At 43.2% G+C, this 17,279-nt stretch overlaps 1 protein-coding gene across 1 annotated transcript in view; it reads right to left on the reverse strand.

Moving 5' to 3' along the window:
• The window catches only part of nrxn2b (neurexin 2b), a 570,846-nt gene that overhangs the window by 104,533 nt on the left and 449,034 nt on the right, over nt 1-17,279 (reverse strand). Inside the window, 1 exon segment of the mRNA XM_054600957.1 lies at nt 673-854. Coding sequence (XP_054456932.1) covers nt 673-854 — 182 coding nt within the window.

Raw genomic sequence — 17,279 nt, forward strand, 5'->3', positions numbered from 1 at the left:
AATACATAGATTGAAATTAAGATGAAAACTACCCAAGTTACACCATAAACTAGAATGAGCCTTCAAGGCCCACAAATTCAGTCTGATTATGTGTAAACTTAACGGGTCTTGGTGGGGCAAGATTTAGCATAAATATTCATGCGTATACAACAGGCTTCTATCTTTTACCAGTCCAAAACACCAACATTTCAATAGTTTTTGTTTGAATATCTATGTAGAGTGTCAAATTGTGTACAAAAACCAAAGCACTGCTGCAAACAAAGTGCCTTTCACTGTACTCATTCTGCACCAATGACCCTCTGTTCCTCTCCTCTTGTTTCTCCTTCAGCCTCCCTCTTACTATTTGTGGCCTCTGGTTTACTCCCTGTCCTTTGGTGCAGTCCATTTTTGAGATCCTTCCTTTCTGCTTCTCCAACCTCCATTCATTATTTCACTCATTCTCTCCCCTCTTCTCTCTCTTGTCCTCCAGTGACTGGTCTAAATAGCCCCAAGTCCTCTCATAGTCCCTTGGCATCGTTCTACGCCACACTTTTTACATCTCTCCTGTCCCACTTTTACTTTCTGGGTTTCCCCCAGTGATTCATGTGATTGAATGTAAATTAGGGTACTTTCACTTTTCATTGCGCCATCATTTCAACCCCCCCTTTCGATATCCCCCGGGTGGTAACTTACTATGTGCAGCTCCAGGTAGTCTCCCAGTCCCTTGGCGCTCTCCACCCTGACCAGAACCGCCTCCTTCAGCTGCGTGCTGAAGCCCACTGCCAGCCGGTCTGCCCGTGTGCTCGGCCGGTCATTGGGTGGCCAGGTGTATGTGATGAGGGCTCCGCCTCTCCCGAAGATGTATGTTGTCCCAGCTGCAAATACAGAGGATGGAGAAAGGGAGTTATCATTGAGTTACAACAGAAGAATGTGAGGTGTATTCTCAAACGCAAATTAAGAACATGCTCAGAAGATAAAGCCTTCTGCGAAGAAGAGGAAGGCTCACATTATGAACAGCAAAGGTGTCTTTTTGTCATATTTAGTATAAATATATGTATTATAACGCTGAACGTTCATCCAGGAGACCGGTTTACGTAACTTACGTACTTAACCAACGGCAACCAACATAACAAGCGTACTTATTCCAACCCAAACTGCATTCTTTTCTTTTCCTGAACACAGCCATGTAGTTTTGTCGCCTTAACCTAAAGCTGTTTTGCTTAAACTCGCAACGTTTAACTCCCACAACAATGGGAGGTGCACTTCGACCCCTCTGAAGCATTAGAATGGTAGTGACGCCCCTTTAATTGGCTGATAACATTCAATATGGGTGGTTTATGAAAATATTCTCCAGGGTATCCTTTAAAAAGTAAAACTTAAGCTTTTTTAATTGAGCAAGAAATTTATAATTGAGTGTTGTGAACATCTAGTTTTATCATCGGTGAAAAGCACACTGCCAAACATTCCATTTGATTTTAGTGAAAAGTTTGAAAACCAGTGGAGTACAAGTCAGACAGTAACCTTTTCTGGGTAATATAATTTGTAATTGACGGTGCATATCATGAAGTCATGCGTAGCTTTAGCACCAGCACCAGGACTGGCTGTCACCCCCCTTTGAAATGTTAGTCTGCCAAGCCACTGCAGTTTCGCTCGCCCTCAGTTGCGTTGCATTTCAAACTAGGGCAAACTGACAAACTTTGTGTTGGCTACGCTGTCAGTATATCCAGCAGCCCTCAACATCAACAAAGGAAATTCCTCAGATCTGCCTGTCAAAGAAACTTTGCCTCAACAGTATTTTTGAGTTCCAGCCTAAAAGATCCACCCGCCTTGTGCGCTGAGTGATTTGGTGTTTGAACTGTAACAGAGGAGTAAGGCTTTGGCTCGGCTCCAGTAAGCCCGGTGGTGACGAGCGTTGGCATTGATTAGCATAGCGTAATGAAGCCACAGTGAACTGCTCTCAACCCTGTGGGCTGTCAAGTCTTCCCTGGAACATAAATGCATGTAAACACAGACTGTATGAGGAGATACTAGTGCATGTGTTTGTAGCTATATGAAGCTTGCTTTTGAAATGTACACACAGCTGCAAAGAAAGAGACAGGATGCTGTCACACCTTCACGGTTTGGTTTGTTTAAAACAAACTCAGGTCTGTTTGCCTGGTTTGCATCATTTGGGCTGCTGTGAAAGCCGTCAATCAAATCCTGGTGCAGACCAAACAACTGAACCGAGCCTGGAAAAGAGCTGGCCACAGGATTTTCTGAAGCTGAACTACAAAAAAAAAAATCCATCTGCCTATCATGAAATATGTCCAGGAAGCGATCTTATAATTGATCAAAATAAGGCGATGTATGCAAATCAACACAAAGGCTAGCAAGTCAGCGCAGGTGTTTTCCCAGATTAACGAGTCAAAATCCATTAAAACTGCTGTATAAACTTCTGTCAGTCACAGAATTTGATTTCCCCAAGTGGGTCCTAATGCTGCAGGATGACAATTGCCAAAACTGTCCAGTCAACGAGTTACCTGTCAGTCTACATTTAACATCATGTTTACCCCCCATGTTTTGTTGTTTTGTTTGTAAGAAGTCAGCGTGACAACAATGCGTCAGTCTTTCCCTTGGTCCGGACCAAAAGACCCCAACTACATATCACTTTTGACTGATGTGTTTGCTCGCTGTACGTGCCATTATGCTTTCTGAGTAATCTTGCTAACCTCACTTTTGATCGCCATGAAATCATTCAAGCACTTTTTTCATTTTTTCCAGTTGAATAAGATTCATTCAAGTTTTGTTTAACTCCACATTTTGAGCCCTGTTCAAGTGCCCCTCTGGTTAGAAACCGATGTGATGTCCTCAATCAGCTTCTTGACTGTTTCCAGTAAACAAGCCCAACAATTTACAGTTTGCAATGACATGACACTAAGAAACGTTGAACATCCTAACCTTTGAGCCACTACAACAGGCAAGTGTTTGACATTTGTCGTTGCTAAATGCAGTATAAATTGATTTTCAAAATTTGTATTTTCTGTTGATTGGCTGCAGAATCCCACCACGCACAATCATGCATGGACACACGTCATTTCACACTTTACCTGCACACACACACACACATTCTAGTTTTATTTGTTTATGCCCTTTAAATCTCTATCTAGGTGTGCTCGGGCAGAATGACTGCAGGGCTAAATGGCCTTCAAGCATGGCAACGGGCAGCACACACTCTTAGTAACACACAGGAGAAGAGGCTGGTTGATAGAATGGACACATGCCATCTCATTGCGCTCACACACACACTCGCTCACTCACTCACTCAGCTACCCGACACTTTCATTATCTAACAATCCGCTGGTAGCCATTTGAAATCGGCTGACACACACAACTCTCCTCCCTCTCCCTCTCTCTCGCTCTCCTCTTCCCTCCCTCCCTCCCTCCTCCTCCTCTCCTCCTTCCCTCCCAGCGGAGCTAAGCCCTCTGCTCAGCTCGTGTTGTTTTCTGGAGGCTATATTATTTTAGCACTGACTAATTATCACAGCACGGCAAGGAGGTTATGTGCCAGAGGAGGGAAGGGAAAATAGAGAGGATGGGGAAAGACAACAGGGTATGGACTGAGGGAGTGGAGAGGATGGGAAAGTGTGGATTGTGGATGGTGGAGAGAAATAGAAAGTTGGCCTTTAAATATTTTTTTTCTTCGCTGTGTTTATTATTAACATTGCAGCACTGGAGTTTCTCAGAAGCTGGGCAAGAGGAGAAAATAATTCTAAAATGGCCGACAAACAGGGAGGGAGGTGAGCCATGTTGTGATAGATTAGAGAGGAGCCGGGTTGGTGGAAAAGGAGAGATAGCTGATGGTAGATTAAGCCAAGCGCATTTTAAAGAATGTGATTGCACTTGTCAAAGGAGAGAAAGGGTTGAAGAGGCAAGGAGAAAAAGCTGGGATAAGTTATTTTGATGCCATGCAAGTCGTGTTTCTGTTCACATTTTTTTTGATTAGTAGCAATACTGAGAGCCAAGCAACGAGCACTGCACTAATCAACTAAAACTCAATATATTTTAGCGACTACTGCATCCATATTGGCCATTCTTTCTTAAATGTGTCTCTTGGAAGTCCCGGAACTTTATGGAAATGCAATGGTCAAATGCTAGTGTGCCTTGATACAGTAATTAAAAGGAAATCTAAAAAAAAAATCATAATTTTCATTTCTGTAATAAATTATCAATATGTTGGGGAAAAACTCAATTATATCACTGTCAAACTAAAAGAAGTTTAACGTTTAAATGAGTGAGCTATAAGACAAAACCTACACCATCCCGTGCTACTTTAGAGTGAAATTTCATCACCACCTGGTAAATAAATGATTCAGTCATTTAAATAGTTTACCAGCAAGACGACACAATGACATGAGACAGTGTCACAAAGCGTGACTCCCGTCTTTGTTGTAGTTTTAACATAATTTCACGTGTCTTTAATGTTAAGGCTTTAATGCTACTTTGGCTGTCGAAGAAGGAGCCAAGAAACCAGCAGGGTTTCTACCGAGACACAACATATCAACTGCCAGAGGGGATTACTTCAATTTGATAAAAAGGACGACTTTTCCAGTGATCAAATATGACTTGATGATGAAATATGTGTCAGTCACTATGTTCCGTCTCCAATATGTCATTGGTCCCACAGGCCCCATTCCAGGAGCTGTTAGTGTACCCAACTACCGTTACATGTCTTGTGTCAAAGAGTACAGTGAATCCATAGAACTTTACTTTAGATTCTAATTAAGCTGCCAAGGCTTCCAGAGATCCCACTTTAACACAGTGTGAAACACTGACATCTCATTTAGAGTGTACATAGAATTAGACATGCAGCATGTACATCCTCACTGCATATCTTACGTGTGTACTAACTGTGAGCTAATTCTCATCAATTAACACCCATCTCTAGCAGAGCATCTACCATATGCTTTGCCGTCCCCAGAGAGTTTCCACTGTCATAGTCGCACTTGTCACTTTTTAACTTTGTCTTTATCATCAGCGTATTTACAGATGGGAGTGTCACAAACAGATTTGCTAAAGTTGTGAAAAAAAAGTAAAAGAAACTCTAGTAGTACTCTGAAACCCCCTCTCTCGTCCCTACATCCATCCAATGAGCTGCTGTTGACTTTGCCTGCTTTGATTTGTCCAACTGATGGTGGCCACCTGCTGCTTTGTGCACTTGTATGCGTGCGTTTGTGTGTGCGTGCACTCTTCTCTCCCCTAAATGAGGAGACAAAGGAGGTGCAGAGCCTCTAATGAGTAGTCTGACAGGGCGCATCCATGTGTCACCGCTCCTCCCGGCAAACACCTGCTGCTGCCATCGAGGCAAAAATCCACCCAATCCTGCAATGCAGCACACGCTAATAGGGAGGTGAGATGGAGGCGAAAAAGATAGAGAGAAGGTGTTTATCAAGCCCAAGAATACACGTCTGGAGGGCATTCTTCTAAAAACAGGACGCCTCTACACATTCAGAGAAGCTATGTGTACAGCGCGTCTTTGAACAATTCTTCAAGAGGTGAAGTCAAAAGCGCTTGTAACGTCTCTAAAAGGTGACCACACCACATATTTAACATGAACATAAAAGCAGTCTTTGAAGCATATGGTTAAAACATTTATAAACACCAGGATTTCCTACCGATTAATTGGTATATGCAATATTGTCCTCATAAGAAAAATGGCAACATCTGCTTGTTCAAAAGCCTGAATCGACCTATGGTGACCTCTTGGAGTCACAGGAGGGATTACCATCTTTTCTCAGAAGCAAAGACAAAGTAGTATTATGCCTTGTAGCGCTGCAAACCTCTAGTCACTTGCTTTCATATTCAGTCTATTACCAACAAATAGTGTTGGATTCGTTAAACCATGACCATGATCTTTCCCTTGATTTATCCAAGTAGTTTGATGTTAAATTTGACTGCAGAATCTGTAGGCAACGAGGCAAGATCTAGGTATGGGAAGCATTTTGGTTTCTTATTGTAGTCAGAGTAGAATCTACCAACTTATGTTTGAGTGGGCTTTGTTTGCATGCAAGTAAACAGCGTGGAGAGCAAAAGAGTTAAAACTCATTGCCCAACCCATCAGCTATGTGACGATGTTGTAACTTAAAAGAAAAAAAAGAAAAGATCTGTTTATAGAGATGAGACATCATCTCTCAACTCAAACTCCATTCTCTCGTCTCAAGTTGCTAATCTGTCCGTTAACATTGACTGGCCCACAGAAGAGGAAGTCTTTGGCCAAGATACCTGTTATCTGGATATCCGCTGGCCACACCGGGACTCCGGAAATATTGACTGTATAGACTGATAGCCGATGGATTCTGACACTGATCAAGCCTTAGCTGAAAGGATGGCAGATTACAAAACACCCTTATGATATATTTTGGTTATAGTCACATGGGTAGTTCTGGTGGCCTCTAGTAAAAAACCTATCTTACTGTTAGGTAAGGGGACTTGTAGCCGTGTACATGCATGTAAGTGTGTGTAAGCACTGCGAACATGTACACCTGTTGTGTATTTGTAAAAATGTGTGCATTTGTGTGTCTGCAACTTATTAAGAGAACACGGCAGATGGAAGAATCTGCATCTAAGTTCTCCCCAAACAGTAACTGTTTACCTTTATCTAAAACTCAGAGTTAAAAGTAAATTAGTGCTGCCCTGGGAGTTGTCGGCAAACAAAAAACCTGGCCGCGTATGGATTTCTCTGACCTTCAGTCAACCGTGGTCTAATCAAGCAATCTGCCTCCCTGCTCTCGCTAGAATAACAATAATGATGGAAATGCTCGGTTGCACTTGTGTGTTCCCCCCTATCCCCCCCCTCCCCAATCCTAAAAAAAGAGGCAAAATATTTATTACTTTTGTCCAATTAGCTCTGGCCCCATCGATCTGGCCAATCAATCCCACCTGCGTTGCTGGAGGTGGAGAGAATGCAGAGAGATGAATCAAAACATCACGGGACGCCCCTCGATTATTATTTCCTTTCAACTGAGCCGGCTGCTAATTTGGTTAGAAGAAGAACGGACAAAAAAAACTAAACATTTGCCTTTGTCCACAGATCTGGTGGGAAAATAATCAGACTCATGAATCAAAGCAGTAATGAAAAACACATTGATTTGGCTTTTTCACACCCTTCCCCTTACCATTTTTTTCTGTGTTGGGGCGAGCTGGGGGGGGGAGTGTATTTGGGGTTGAGCCTATCATTTGGGATGTTTTCTCTGCGAAGGGCCATTGATTTGGGGTAGTGGATTCTAGGCCACTACTAGCCACCGTGGGGATAAACAGGTCATATCGAAGAAACCAGACGCCACCATTTTTCATTAAGGCCCGCGGTCAATGTTACAATGTCGAACGCCAGCCGCAAAGCCTCACGGGAGCTGATGGCGAGAAAATTGCAAGAGAGGCCTGGCGACGAAATGAAAATACCAAAAGGAAAGAAGGACTGATGGCGGGGAAGTCAATTCTTGAGATGCAATAAGCCTCGAGGCGCATCCACGCAAATTTATACACACCTCTCATTTTAAACTCTCAGACAGGCTCTCAAACAATAACTCCATAACACACAGATGGTTCCTCCAACCATCGTGTATTATTGCATCAGTGCAGACTGATTCTTTGAAGCAGTTAAGGGGAGAGACAGAGCTATTGATTCCTTTTAAACGAGAAGAATGAAACCTTCTCCTGCTACTTTTTTTTGACACAACATACATTTCAGAGACGTGGAGAAAAAAAGACAGGGAGAAAACAAGGGGCTGAGATGAGACGTTTGCCGAAAGTTTCCAGACAGCTGTTGATCTTGTAAGTTGCAAAGTTGCACACACGCACGAACTTGGTGAAGACCCCAGACACTTTGCAAGTTAGGGTCTTTTCCATCTCTTCCCCTCCATTGGCAACACCCCCCCCTTCTCGTAGTCTAACAACCTCGACAACATCGCCGCCGCCCCGGCTCTGATAGCTATTTTTCTGTGGCGGTATATAAGAAAATGTAAAAATGGCATCCCAAAGATTGGCTGCGTCTCAAGAGGAAATAGCAAGTCATCCCTCTCTGATGTGGTTGTATAATATTCCTCTTCTATCTGTGCTTTCTGCAAGATTGCTTTGAAAAGGATGAGGGGGACCTTACATGAGTGGAGATATCATTTGATCAGGGCAGCCTCAAAGTCTCCAAATGGTCTAGTTAGGGGGAACACATGCTGCCTAAATGTGTTAGGTTTTATTGTAGATACATGGGCTGAGGTTGAATAGTTGTTGTTTTTTTTGCTTAGGAAGGCTCCGAACTGATTGAAATGACCAGTAGCAGCCATGATAAGAGCTGGTTGAATTATATTAATGCTTAGGAAAGGTGCTTCAATGCTTCCTTTCTTTTCCCCTTTAGCATAAGGTACAAGGGATCATTGTTTAATAAAGCAAAGGCAATAATTCCATGCAAAAGCGACATTCCAGCGACGCACCATTCGGCCGCCTATAATATCTGCCCTTGCTTGTCTTTCCCTTGTGAAAGTCCTTGTGGATTCTCCTTCACATCTTTCCCTGACCTCATGACGTTTCCCATCGAGGTCAAGGAAAAGACAAAGGAATACATTTATGGACTATTTGACCACAGCCATTTATTTGTAAAGGACAATATCTTTATAAACTTGCTAAAGCATGCAGACAAGATGCAAGATGCACTTCTGGACTGATCAGCTACACAGCATCTACACAGTTATTGTGACTCTCAAGCATCTACTGTCGGTAATACAAGTGAGACGGTTTAGACAGTAAGAAGGGATGTGACGAGACAGTTTGTGGAACTGACAACTTTCTCCATCGTTCTGATTTGGTTAAATCTTGTCCATTTTACACCTCAATGGAATTCACACGATTTCACTCTTTCAGATTAAGTTTGATCAGTGGTAATTGGGTCCGCACAGTTCTGTAGTACCAGCTGGGAGACGGGACACGGCACCTCGGCCTGGACTTTATTGGAAAAGAGTAATTAGACTGACCTTATACTTGACTGGACTGATTATACATATTTCACATGCTATTGACTGTATCCACAAATCTGGAGATGAAACATGTTCCTTTGAACTACAGCTATCAAATTTGTAGACATCCACAAGTGTCAGTATCACTGATCAGAATGTCTAAATGTATCTGAAAACATAATTAATTTAATCTTCAAAATGTCTTTTGGGAGCTATTTATGGTCATGTGGGAATTCCAGATGTAAATCAATGTAGTAAGTATCAATTGAAAGGGGCCATAGTCATTGATGAAGAGTTCAAGAGGACATTCCATCTGCAGGGAAAAACCATTCTGGAATAGAGACAAGGGTTTCAACCAAATGTTACGACATCACCAAAGTTTCAGACCTAGGTCAAAGCGTGCAACATTCGCTAATAAAGACTGAAATGGGGTTCTAAGGACCTTTGAGTAAGGTTATTTTGTCATACATACCGCAGCGAATAAAACAACTCTTTGACTTGGTGTGAATGTGGGGCAAGTTGGAAAGTAACCTCAGACTAGTCTAAGTTCAGCACAACGGTGTAAGAGATGAGGATGCCAATGTAATCAAGTCTTATACATTTACTACGGACTGAAAGAATGTTAGCCATCGTTAGCTAGTTGAAGTTAGCTCAACAATGCTTGGCTATAGCCACACATCTAGGCAGGCTAGTAAGCTAGCCTTAAAACAATGATTTTTAAAAAATAAAAGGAATCGCAAAGTATTTCTATTCATCCATCCATTCCATTTTCCGTAACCTGCTTATCCAGTTAAGGGTCGCAGGGGTGCTGGAGCCTATCTCAGCTGTCAATGGGCGAAGGCAGGGTACACCCTGGACAGGTCGCCAGTCTGTCACAGGGCTGACATATAGAGACAAACAACCATTCACACTCACATCCACACCTACGGGCAATTTAGAGTCTTCAATGCACCTAAGCTGCATGTCTTTGGACTGCATGTCTTTGGACCCGGAGAGAACCCACGCTGACACGGGGAGAACATGCAAACTCCACACAGAAGGTTGTCCAGCCCGGGAATATATATATGTATTTCTATTCATGCTTACTTTAAATTCCAACTTTAATATGGCCAGTAACTAAATACTGTGGTCCTTGTCCTTGGGAAAGTGTGGAAAGACACATGCTTTCCCTTGCACACTTGGCCATTCCTCTAACTTTAGCTCCTGAATACTGTGGCTCTTTGTCTCCCTCCATTGATTTCTCACCAGGTAATGTATTCTTGCCCCGAAAGCTGCACTGTCTCCATGAAGTGCTTGTATAAATGAAGCTGCGATCTGAAGACCAAGTAGAGGCCAACACAAATCGTGTTCATGACTTTAGTGTACAAGAATGTAGCCTGCGTTAGAGTTAAGTTCACATCGACATTGCAGCTCAGATTTTAATGTCCGTGCAAACTCCTGCAGAGTCAATGGAACATTATTAGGGAGGATAAGAGGAGGGACTCATTGATTTCTTTGAAGCCGATTGCTGCTTATTTGCTTCTAAGATGATAGTCATAACAGGAGTAATAGCTTAACCCTCACCATCTGAATGCAATTATAGGCTACTGACAAAAGGGAAGTGATTCCAGTGACAGATTGTCACCCTCTTCTTAAAATCACATTCTCTTATGTCTAGCTTCAAAACCAAGCAGCGCGGCAATTACTGAAAAGATTGGTTAGCCTGTTTTGAATGACTTGATTTAATCTGTTATCTGAATTAAGCCCCGTCAGCTGTTAGATCTGTCAGCCAAACGTATCGCAGGACTCAGCTGCCAAGCAGATTAAAACAAGTAACAGTTCGGTTTTTCATTTGCTAAGCGATAGTTTTACATACATACATTCATACATGCAATTGTCTTAGCTAGTCAAACAAATCAATCGAGGACCATTTCACACAGAGTCACAAATGAGCATAAAAAATACAAGGTTGATGGCTCCAGCAGTATACGAGATTAGCAGTTGACAGACAGACGCACACACGTCCGCATACGTAATCTCCTGGATGAGATAATAATGACCATATTAGAGATATTAAGAACACAGGAATATTTTCCTTAAATTATGGTTGTGAGCTATGTCAACAGCACACATCTGAATATGAATCATCCCTCAGACTGTTCAGAAATCACTTCTGTCAACTCAGGTTGTCTGATGATTATTCCCCTCTCTAATTCCACCAGTCGGGACTTAATACACCGATGTGCCTTTTGTGATTCAGGAGGATTCAAATGTTTCTCATATTTTGCTTTCGACAGCGATGATATGCTTGCGAGGTTTGTTTGAAACATTTCAAAATGCCTGTTATGTCCCTGGAGGGGATGCAACTATCAGAGAGTGATTTTTGTACAAATACCATTCCTGAGGTAGCACTCAGACGCTTATCTTTTTCCAAATATCTGTAAATGGAGGGATCCAGTGGGAGTAGTGGGAAGGAGGGGGGTTCTCAGTCTAAAAGTCATGCTTTTAGACTGAGAGTTGTCTTTAGAAAGGTTGCAAGCAAGGACAGCACATCTGCGCTGCAAATATATCATCCAGGAATGTAATTGATCAGCCCAGAATACCCTCCTGTGTCTGGTAGCCCTATTCAATAGTCTGCTGAGCTGCTTAGACTGAAAACAATTTTTACTTTCATCAAAGGCACACACGCGCACTGGCTTACTGAGGCAGAGGCTTTCGATTCATTTTTATATTTATTTCACAGAACTATGCAAGAAAGTAATCAGTGAGTCATTCAGTTAATTGTGTGGTAAACGATAACTTTGGAACCAAATAACTACTAAGTCAGGCTGACATTTACTTTAGCAAATCAATTTTTGTTTTGTGTGTGTGTGTTTCCACCATACCTTAAGAACTGTGGAGGATTTAAAAAGCAATCGTGTGGTTTTCAGAGGTAATTCTCAATGAGTCATCATAGTGAATGACTGTGCTGTTGTGTAGCTGTGATGTTTGAATCATGTCGGAAAGAAGACATGCAGGGGTGGAAAGCAAAAAAAAAAAAAAAAAAAAAAAAGTACAGTCAGGGTGTTGTTTTGGGATCTGATTGAGTATTGAAACTATTAGTGGAAGAGAAACTCACCCACACAGCTTAGGGGGCTTATTGTTAACTGTCTACAACAATTGTTTAGCTTACTAGACTGACTGAATATCAGTGCACCATTAATTTGGTTAGTTATTTCCGCAGGTTTGCAGTAATTGTGTTATCAGTGTTTTAATGCCCATTGTTCACGCATGAATGACATTTTTGTTCAACACTCTGCTCGTACAAGAAGGGGATCTGACATCTTAATAACCATTACTCACAGGCATAAAGCGGCACGCTCGCGCACCACCTACTCGGAAGCAACACGCATGAACACACAAAACACACACACAGAGCAGCAATAACAGCAGCATCCTTAATAGCGTGCCAATCAAACTGCGGCAACAGAAAGAGATGTGTGAATGCAGCAGCTTGATGCTCTGCCATGGGACTGGGCCGTTTGATCGTTTACCATGTATGGAAGGGTATGCATCGAGTATGCAAAAAAAGAAAGAAGAGGGTATTGCTTGGAGGAAAAAGAGGTCTGAAGAGATTTTAAACATGGGCGTTGTGAAACTCTGACAGGTGCTGCATGAAGAAATAACAACAGGCCTGCTCAGAATAACAATCATATTCTCATACAGAGCCATTAAGTTGTGATGCTCTGGAAAGGTCACACTGATTTGTTCCTGCTAGATCTATAGGAGCCCAGGTGTGTGCTTGTGTATGTGTCTGTGTGTGTGTGTGTGTGCGTGCGTGTGTGTGTGTGTGTGTGTGTGTGTGTGTGTGTGTGTGTGTGTGTTCCGAGGGGGCGCAAGCAAGTGTGTGCACTTCTTGATAAAGCTTAATAACCACAGAGCCATTAGTGTTAACATCCTCCTAATTACGCTGGAGTGGCCTTCACAGTGCATAAACAAACACAGGCTGGAGCTGGTGTGAGTCCAGTCCATCCTTGAAGCGGCAACCTTACTGAATGTCGGCTCGGCAAGGCCGTTTAGTGGACGGACATGAAACGGATACAGAGGAGGTTTTGAAATTAAATCATGTCAAGGAACAGAAAATAGATTTTTTTTTTTTTTCAAAGAACCTGTCAAATACCAAGGACACTCAAACAAATGGTAAATGATTGTTCAGGGCTGTTCACATGCCATGTTTTTTATGCCCTCAAATCCATTGTTGTAAATGTAGGCACACAAGGTAAAAATTGTTAAATGCTGTCATGTGACAACCAATCACTGCTGCCAGATATCTTTTCTTTCTTCCGTAAATATCGGTCAAGGGTAAATTGAGGAGTTAATCATATTACTGCAGGGCAACACAGAGCTTTGTAATCTGTCCCACAGACTAGTTTACTCACTCCACCCTTTCCGTCACACGCCATCCAGCACAGTCACAACATCCGGTCAAAAAGGTCAGCCAAATTGCAGATGACAAATCAAGCTCAATCAAGCTCCTATGAGGGATTCAAAGTGTTCGGTTTAGTCGTTGAGGTTTACTACTAATGGGCTGCACGGTGGTGTAGTGGTTAGCTCTGTCGCCTCACAGCAAGAGGGGCCTGGGTTCAATTTCCGGGCAGGACAACCTTCTGTGTGGAGTTTGCATGTTCTCCCCGTGTCAGCGTGGGTTCTCTCCGGGTTCTCCGGCTTCCTCCCACAGTCCAAAGACATGCAGCTTAGGTTAATTGATGACTCTGAAATTGCCCGTAGGTGTGGATGTGAGCGTGAGTGGTTGTCTGTCTATATATGTCTGCCCTGTGATAGGCTGGCGACCTGTCCAGGGTGTACCCTGCCTTCGCCCATTGACAGCTGGGATCGGCTCCAGCACCCCCGCGACCCTTAACTGGATAAGCGGTTACGGAAGATGGATGGATGGATGGTTTACTACTAAATTACCACAACCTCCTTTCACCAAGGATGAGAGTGGAACTGCTGGCATTTTTTTAATGCAACATGTGAACGGTGCCTTTAACTACCAGAACGTCCCCACTCTGCCAGAGCTTCCCCAACTGGATTTGATTAGTCTCCACCTACTCCACCAGCCTCTCAGAAACACCACTTGTCAGAAATAGAGCGAGCGAGCGGGCCAACACCTCGATGCCAACACCAACCTCCACTTCAGCAAGTCGGAGCCTAACATGAAATAGACCCCTGCAGCCCACTTGACCGGAGGTTGGAGCAACATTCTAAATGCTTCTTTAATGAAATGAGCTGAGTGCAGTGGAGAGCTCGGATGACTTGTTATTGTGGTACTGGAGGTGTAGGAGTGGTTGAAAGAACAATGTGAACAGCTAAGGGGAATAATGAGCCTCATCTTGCATGAGAAGAAAAATAAGTTAGTATGGATGTTGGTGGAAGGACGAATGGCTGTTGGAGAGTTGGGGGGAGGTGATGGAGTGAGTGATTGAAGGCAACAAAAAGAGGCCGAGAGACCAAGAGATGCACGGGTGGGGGGGGATCAATGGGAAGCCTTGTCCTAGGAGTGAGAGCGTAGATCCACTCTGTTCCATTCCCCAGGACTGTACTCCTGAGGCTCCAGGGTATCCCACATCAAAGGCAGAGGCGGATGAAGCGGGGAGATGAAAGAACGACATAGTCTGTAGTGGATGTGTGAGGTGCATGCATTAAATATCATGTGTTGAATGTGCTCCAACACGCACGCGCAATGAGCCGGCACAAAGTCGGCCCACAAAGGATCGGTGGATCTTGTGAGGCTTTGACTGTTGTTGACACGTGAAAGTTGCTGGGTGGGATTCAGCGTTCCACATCTGTCCATTTCTGCACCACATAGAAGGTCCATTATCTATTCACCCTGCTAGCCAGCGTCCATACAGATCCGCCTCAGAAGAAGAAGAAAAAATAGAACAAATATGAGCCTGTGTCTTTGAAGAGCAAAGGTGGTCCAGACCCCTTCTGATCTCATGAGACTTTAAGCCAAAGACTGCCACCGTATTGAACTGATTAGCTACGTGCAAAGAATGGGTTTGACCAGCATATGCTGTGATGAAAATTATAAAATAAATATATACCAACAAGCCAGCTCTCTGAGGACCCTGTTTAGCCATCTGAGATGTCAACGGTGCCTCTGTTCTCTGATGTCAAATCAGTGTTGAGGTGCCCGAAGAAAAGCAGAGACGGACGATTGTATTGTTTTTTTCGTCCTTCTTCTTTGCTCGTCTCACCGATCCCAGGGGGACTCCTGGACGGGGCCGACTGTCTGAATGCGCCTGTCACAGAACTGATACTCCACATGCGGGGGGGCTGGCAAGACGGACGAGCAAGGCAAGGGGACGGGAGATACTAAATAAATGCCCTTCAATGGAAAACAAATCAAGCCGAACCAATAATGCGAGGAGACAAAACCCAGACATGAGGGAGAGAGGAAAGAGAAAAGAGGGGGGGAGACAGAAAAGAAGATTTGCTGTGCCGTTTCTGGAACCGCAACATTTAGCCAGAGGCACGTCACTTACTCCTTCTCTCTCTCTCTCTAACTGCCCGCCTCCCTTTTTCTCTCACTCCCTTTCTCTATCTTTAACCCTTCCTTTGTCCCTCTGTCCCCTCTCTTTTCTCTGCAGGTTGGCAGTCAAACGTAGCAGGCTGCGGCCGTTACATAACAATCCATTTGTTGGCCATTGCTGAGAGACTTCTTGGCGGCTGTATGCACAAGCGGCAAACAGAGGGGGGGATAAGAATTCACGCTTTTGCACACAAACAGACAAACACAGACTGTGTGAGGATGGAAAACAAACACAGGGGTTACTGTAAGAGGCCTCTCGTACTTCCCCGCCGGTGCGTCATGTGAGCCGAGGAGCCAACTGGACTCTGAAGCAATCTGTTGGGTTTAATTGTGTGGTTTTTTTTCTGAAGTCACTGACACTTTAATTTGTGTTGTATATAAACACACTCCAGGCTGTTACAAATGTGAGCTGTGTATGTATTTTTTCTAATAGATGTTCTTGATGCTAGATTGATGCTCATGCCTTCACTTTCTGCATATTGCTAAAAGCCTTGCATGTTGCTGTGGGCCAAACACAATGTGTACAAAGTAGAATGACGTTTATTGATCTAGTCCAAAGTCACAGATGTGTCTTAGACTGTCTCTATCCTTAGACCCTTGATCTGGATAGCAAAATACTCCACAAGTAATACGTTTGACAGGAAATAAAAAGTGTTGAGAGTTGAAAAGGTATGGAAACCCTGAGAGGAAAGTGAGGAAAAAATCTTCAGGTGGTGTGGTCTAGGTCGTTTTCTAAGCACTTTGTGTTTATGAGTCAAGTACAGGTGGAAAAAAGGTTGTTTTTAATTGTTCTAATTTTTCCATCTATTTAACAGTGTGGGAAAAAGTTTTGTTCAAATGGTATCCTTTTTTTTTCACATAACTTGCTGACATGCTATATATATATATATATATATATATATATATATATATATATATATATATATATATATACTGACTAATTGACAATAGAGAGGGAACGTGGCAATGGGGGACATATAGAGCTTACTGAGTGTTACAGTACTGCTCACTTTACTGGTGGTGGAAGTAGTCCCTGCAAACCAATTAACTCCAGCAGTCCTCCAATTTAAAAATTGCAGTTTATATTTCAGATGCATAAAAAAATAGGTTAGGGCCTCTTTGTGTGTGGATGGCAGACGGTGTCAAAAAGTTTTTCAAAGCCCTTGCTCATTACTTTGCATTAACCCAAATGTATCCTTGATTCATCAGCATGTTCCCCTTTCACTGATTTTGTGTACTTTTCCGAACGCGCTCGGGGCAGTGTAACCTTCAAACCGCAGCGTTTACACGCAATTTCCTCTGTTCGCAGCCTGGAGGTCCGCTCAAAAATAAGCAGTGCTGATGAATACACAGACCATGCACTGGAACAGAGAAAAGCATTGGGCTCCGGGCTATTACAGAGCCTGTTGAGAATGTTTGGACAATGCATGGCAGCGCTGGTGAGATGGGCCGTGGCCATTACAAAGCCATTTACAATTCTTAAATGTCACAATGGTGTAGTTCTGCAAAGGAGGAATTAATTCCAGAAAAGGACAAGCTGTGCCTATCCGTTGTGAAGACATGCTCGTTCAAGTGCCTTTTAAGTACGAAGGACTGCTCCTGCTAAGCCAAGACAGGTTATGGAAGTGAATTGGAGCCAAGATGGTCGAAAGGGACGCTTGGAGGCAAATAAAGCCAGAATCTTATTTCATCTTGTCTTATTAACAGCAGCGAGCGGATAAGGGCACACAGAAACAGAAATGTGATTTGATGCAGCCGGGCAGCCGCGT

Source organism: Anoplopoma fimbria, chromosome 7 (genome assembly GCF_027596085.1).
Source record: "Anoplopoma fimbria isolate UVic2021 breed Golden Eagle Sablefish chromosome 7, Afim_UVic_2022, whole genome shotgun sequence".
NCBI lineage: Eukaryota > Metazoa > Chordata > Actinopteri > Perciformes > Anoplopomatidae > Anoplopoma > Anoplopoma fimbria.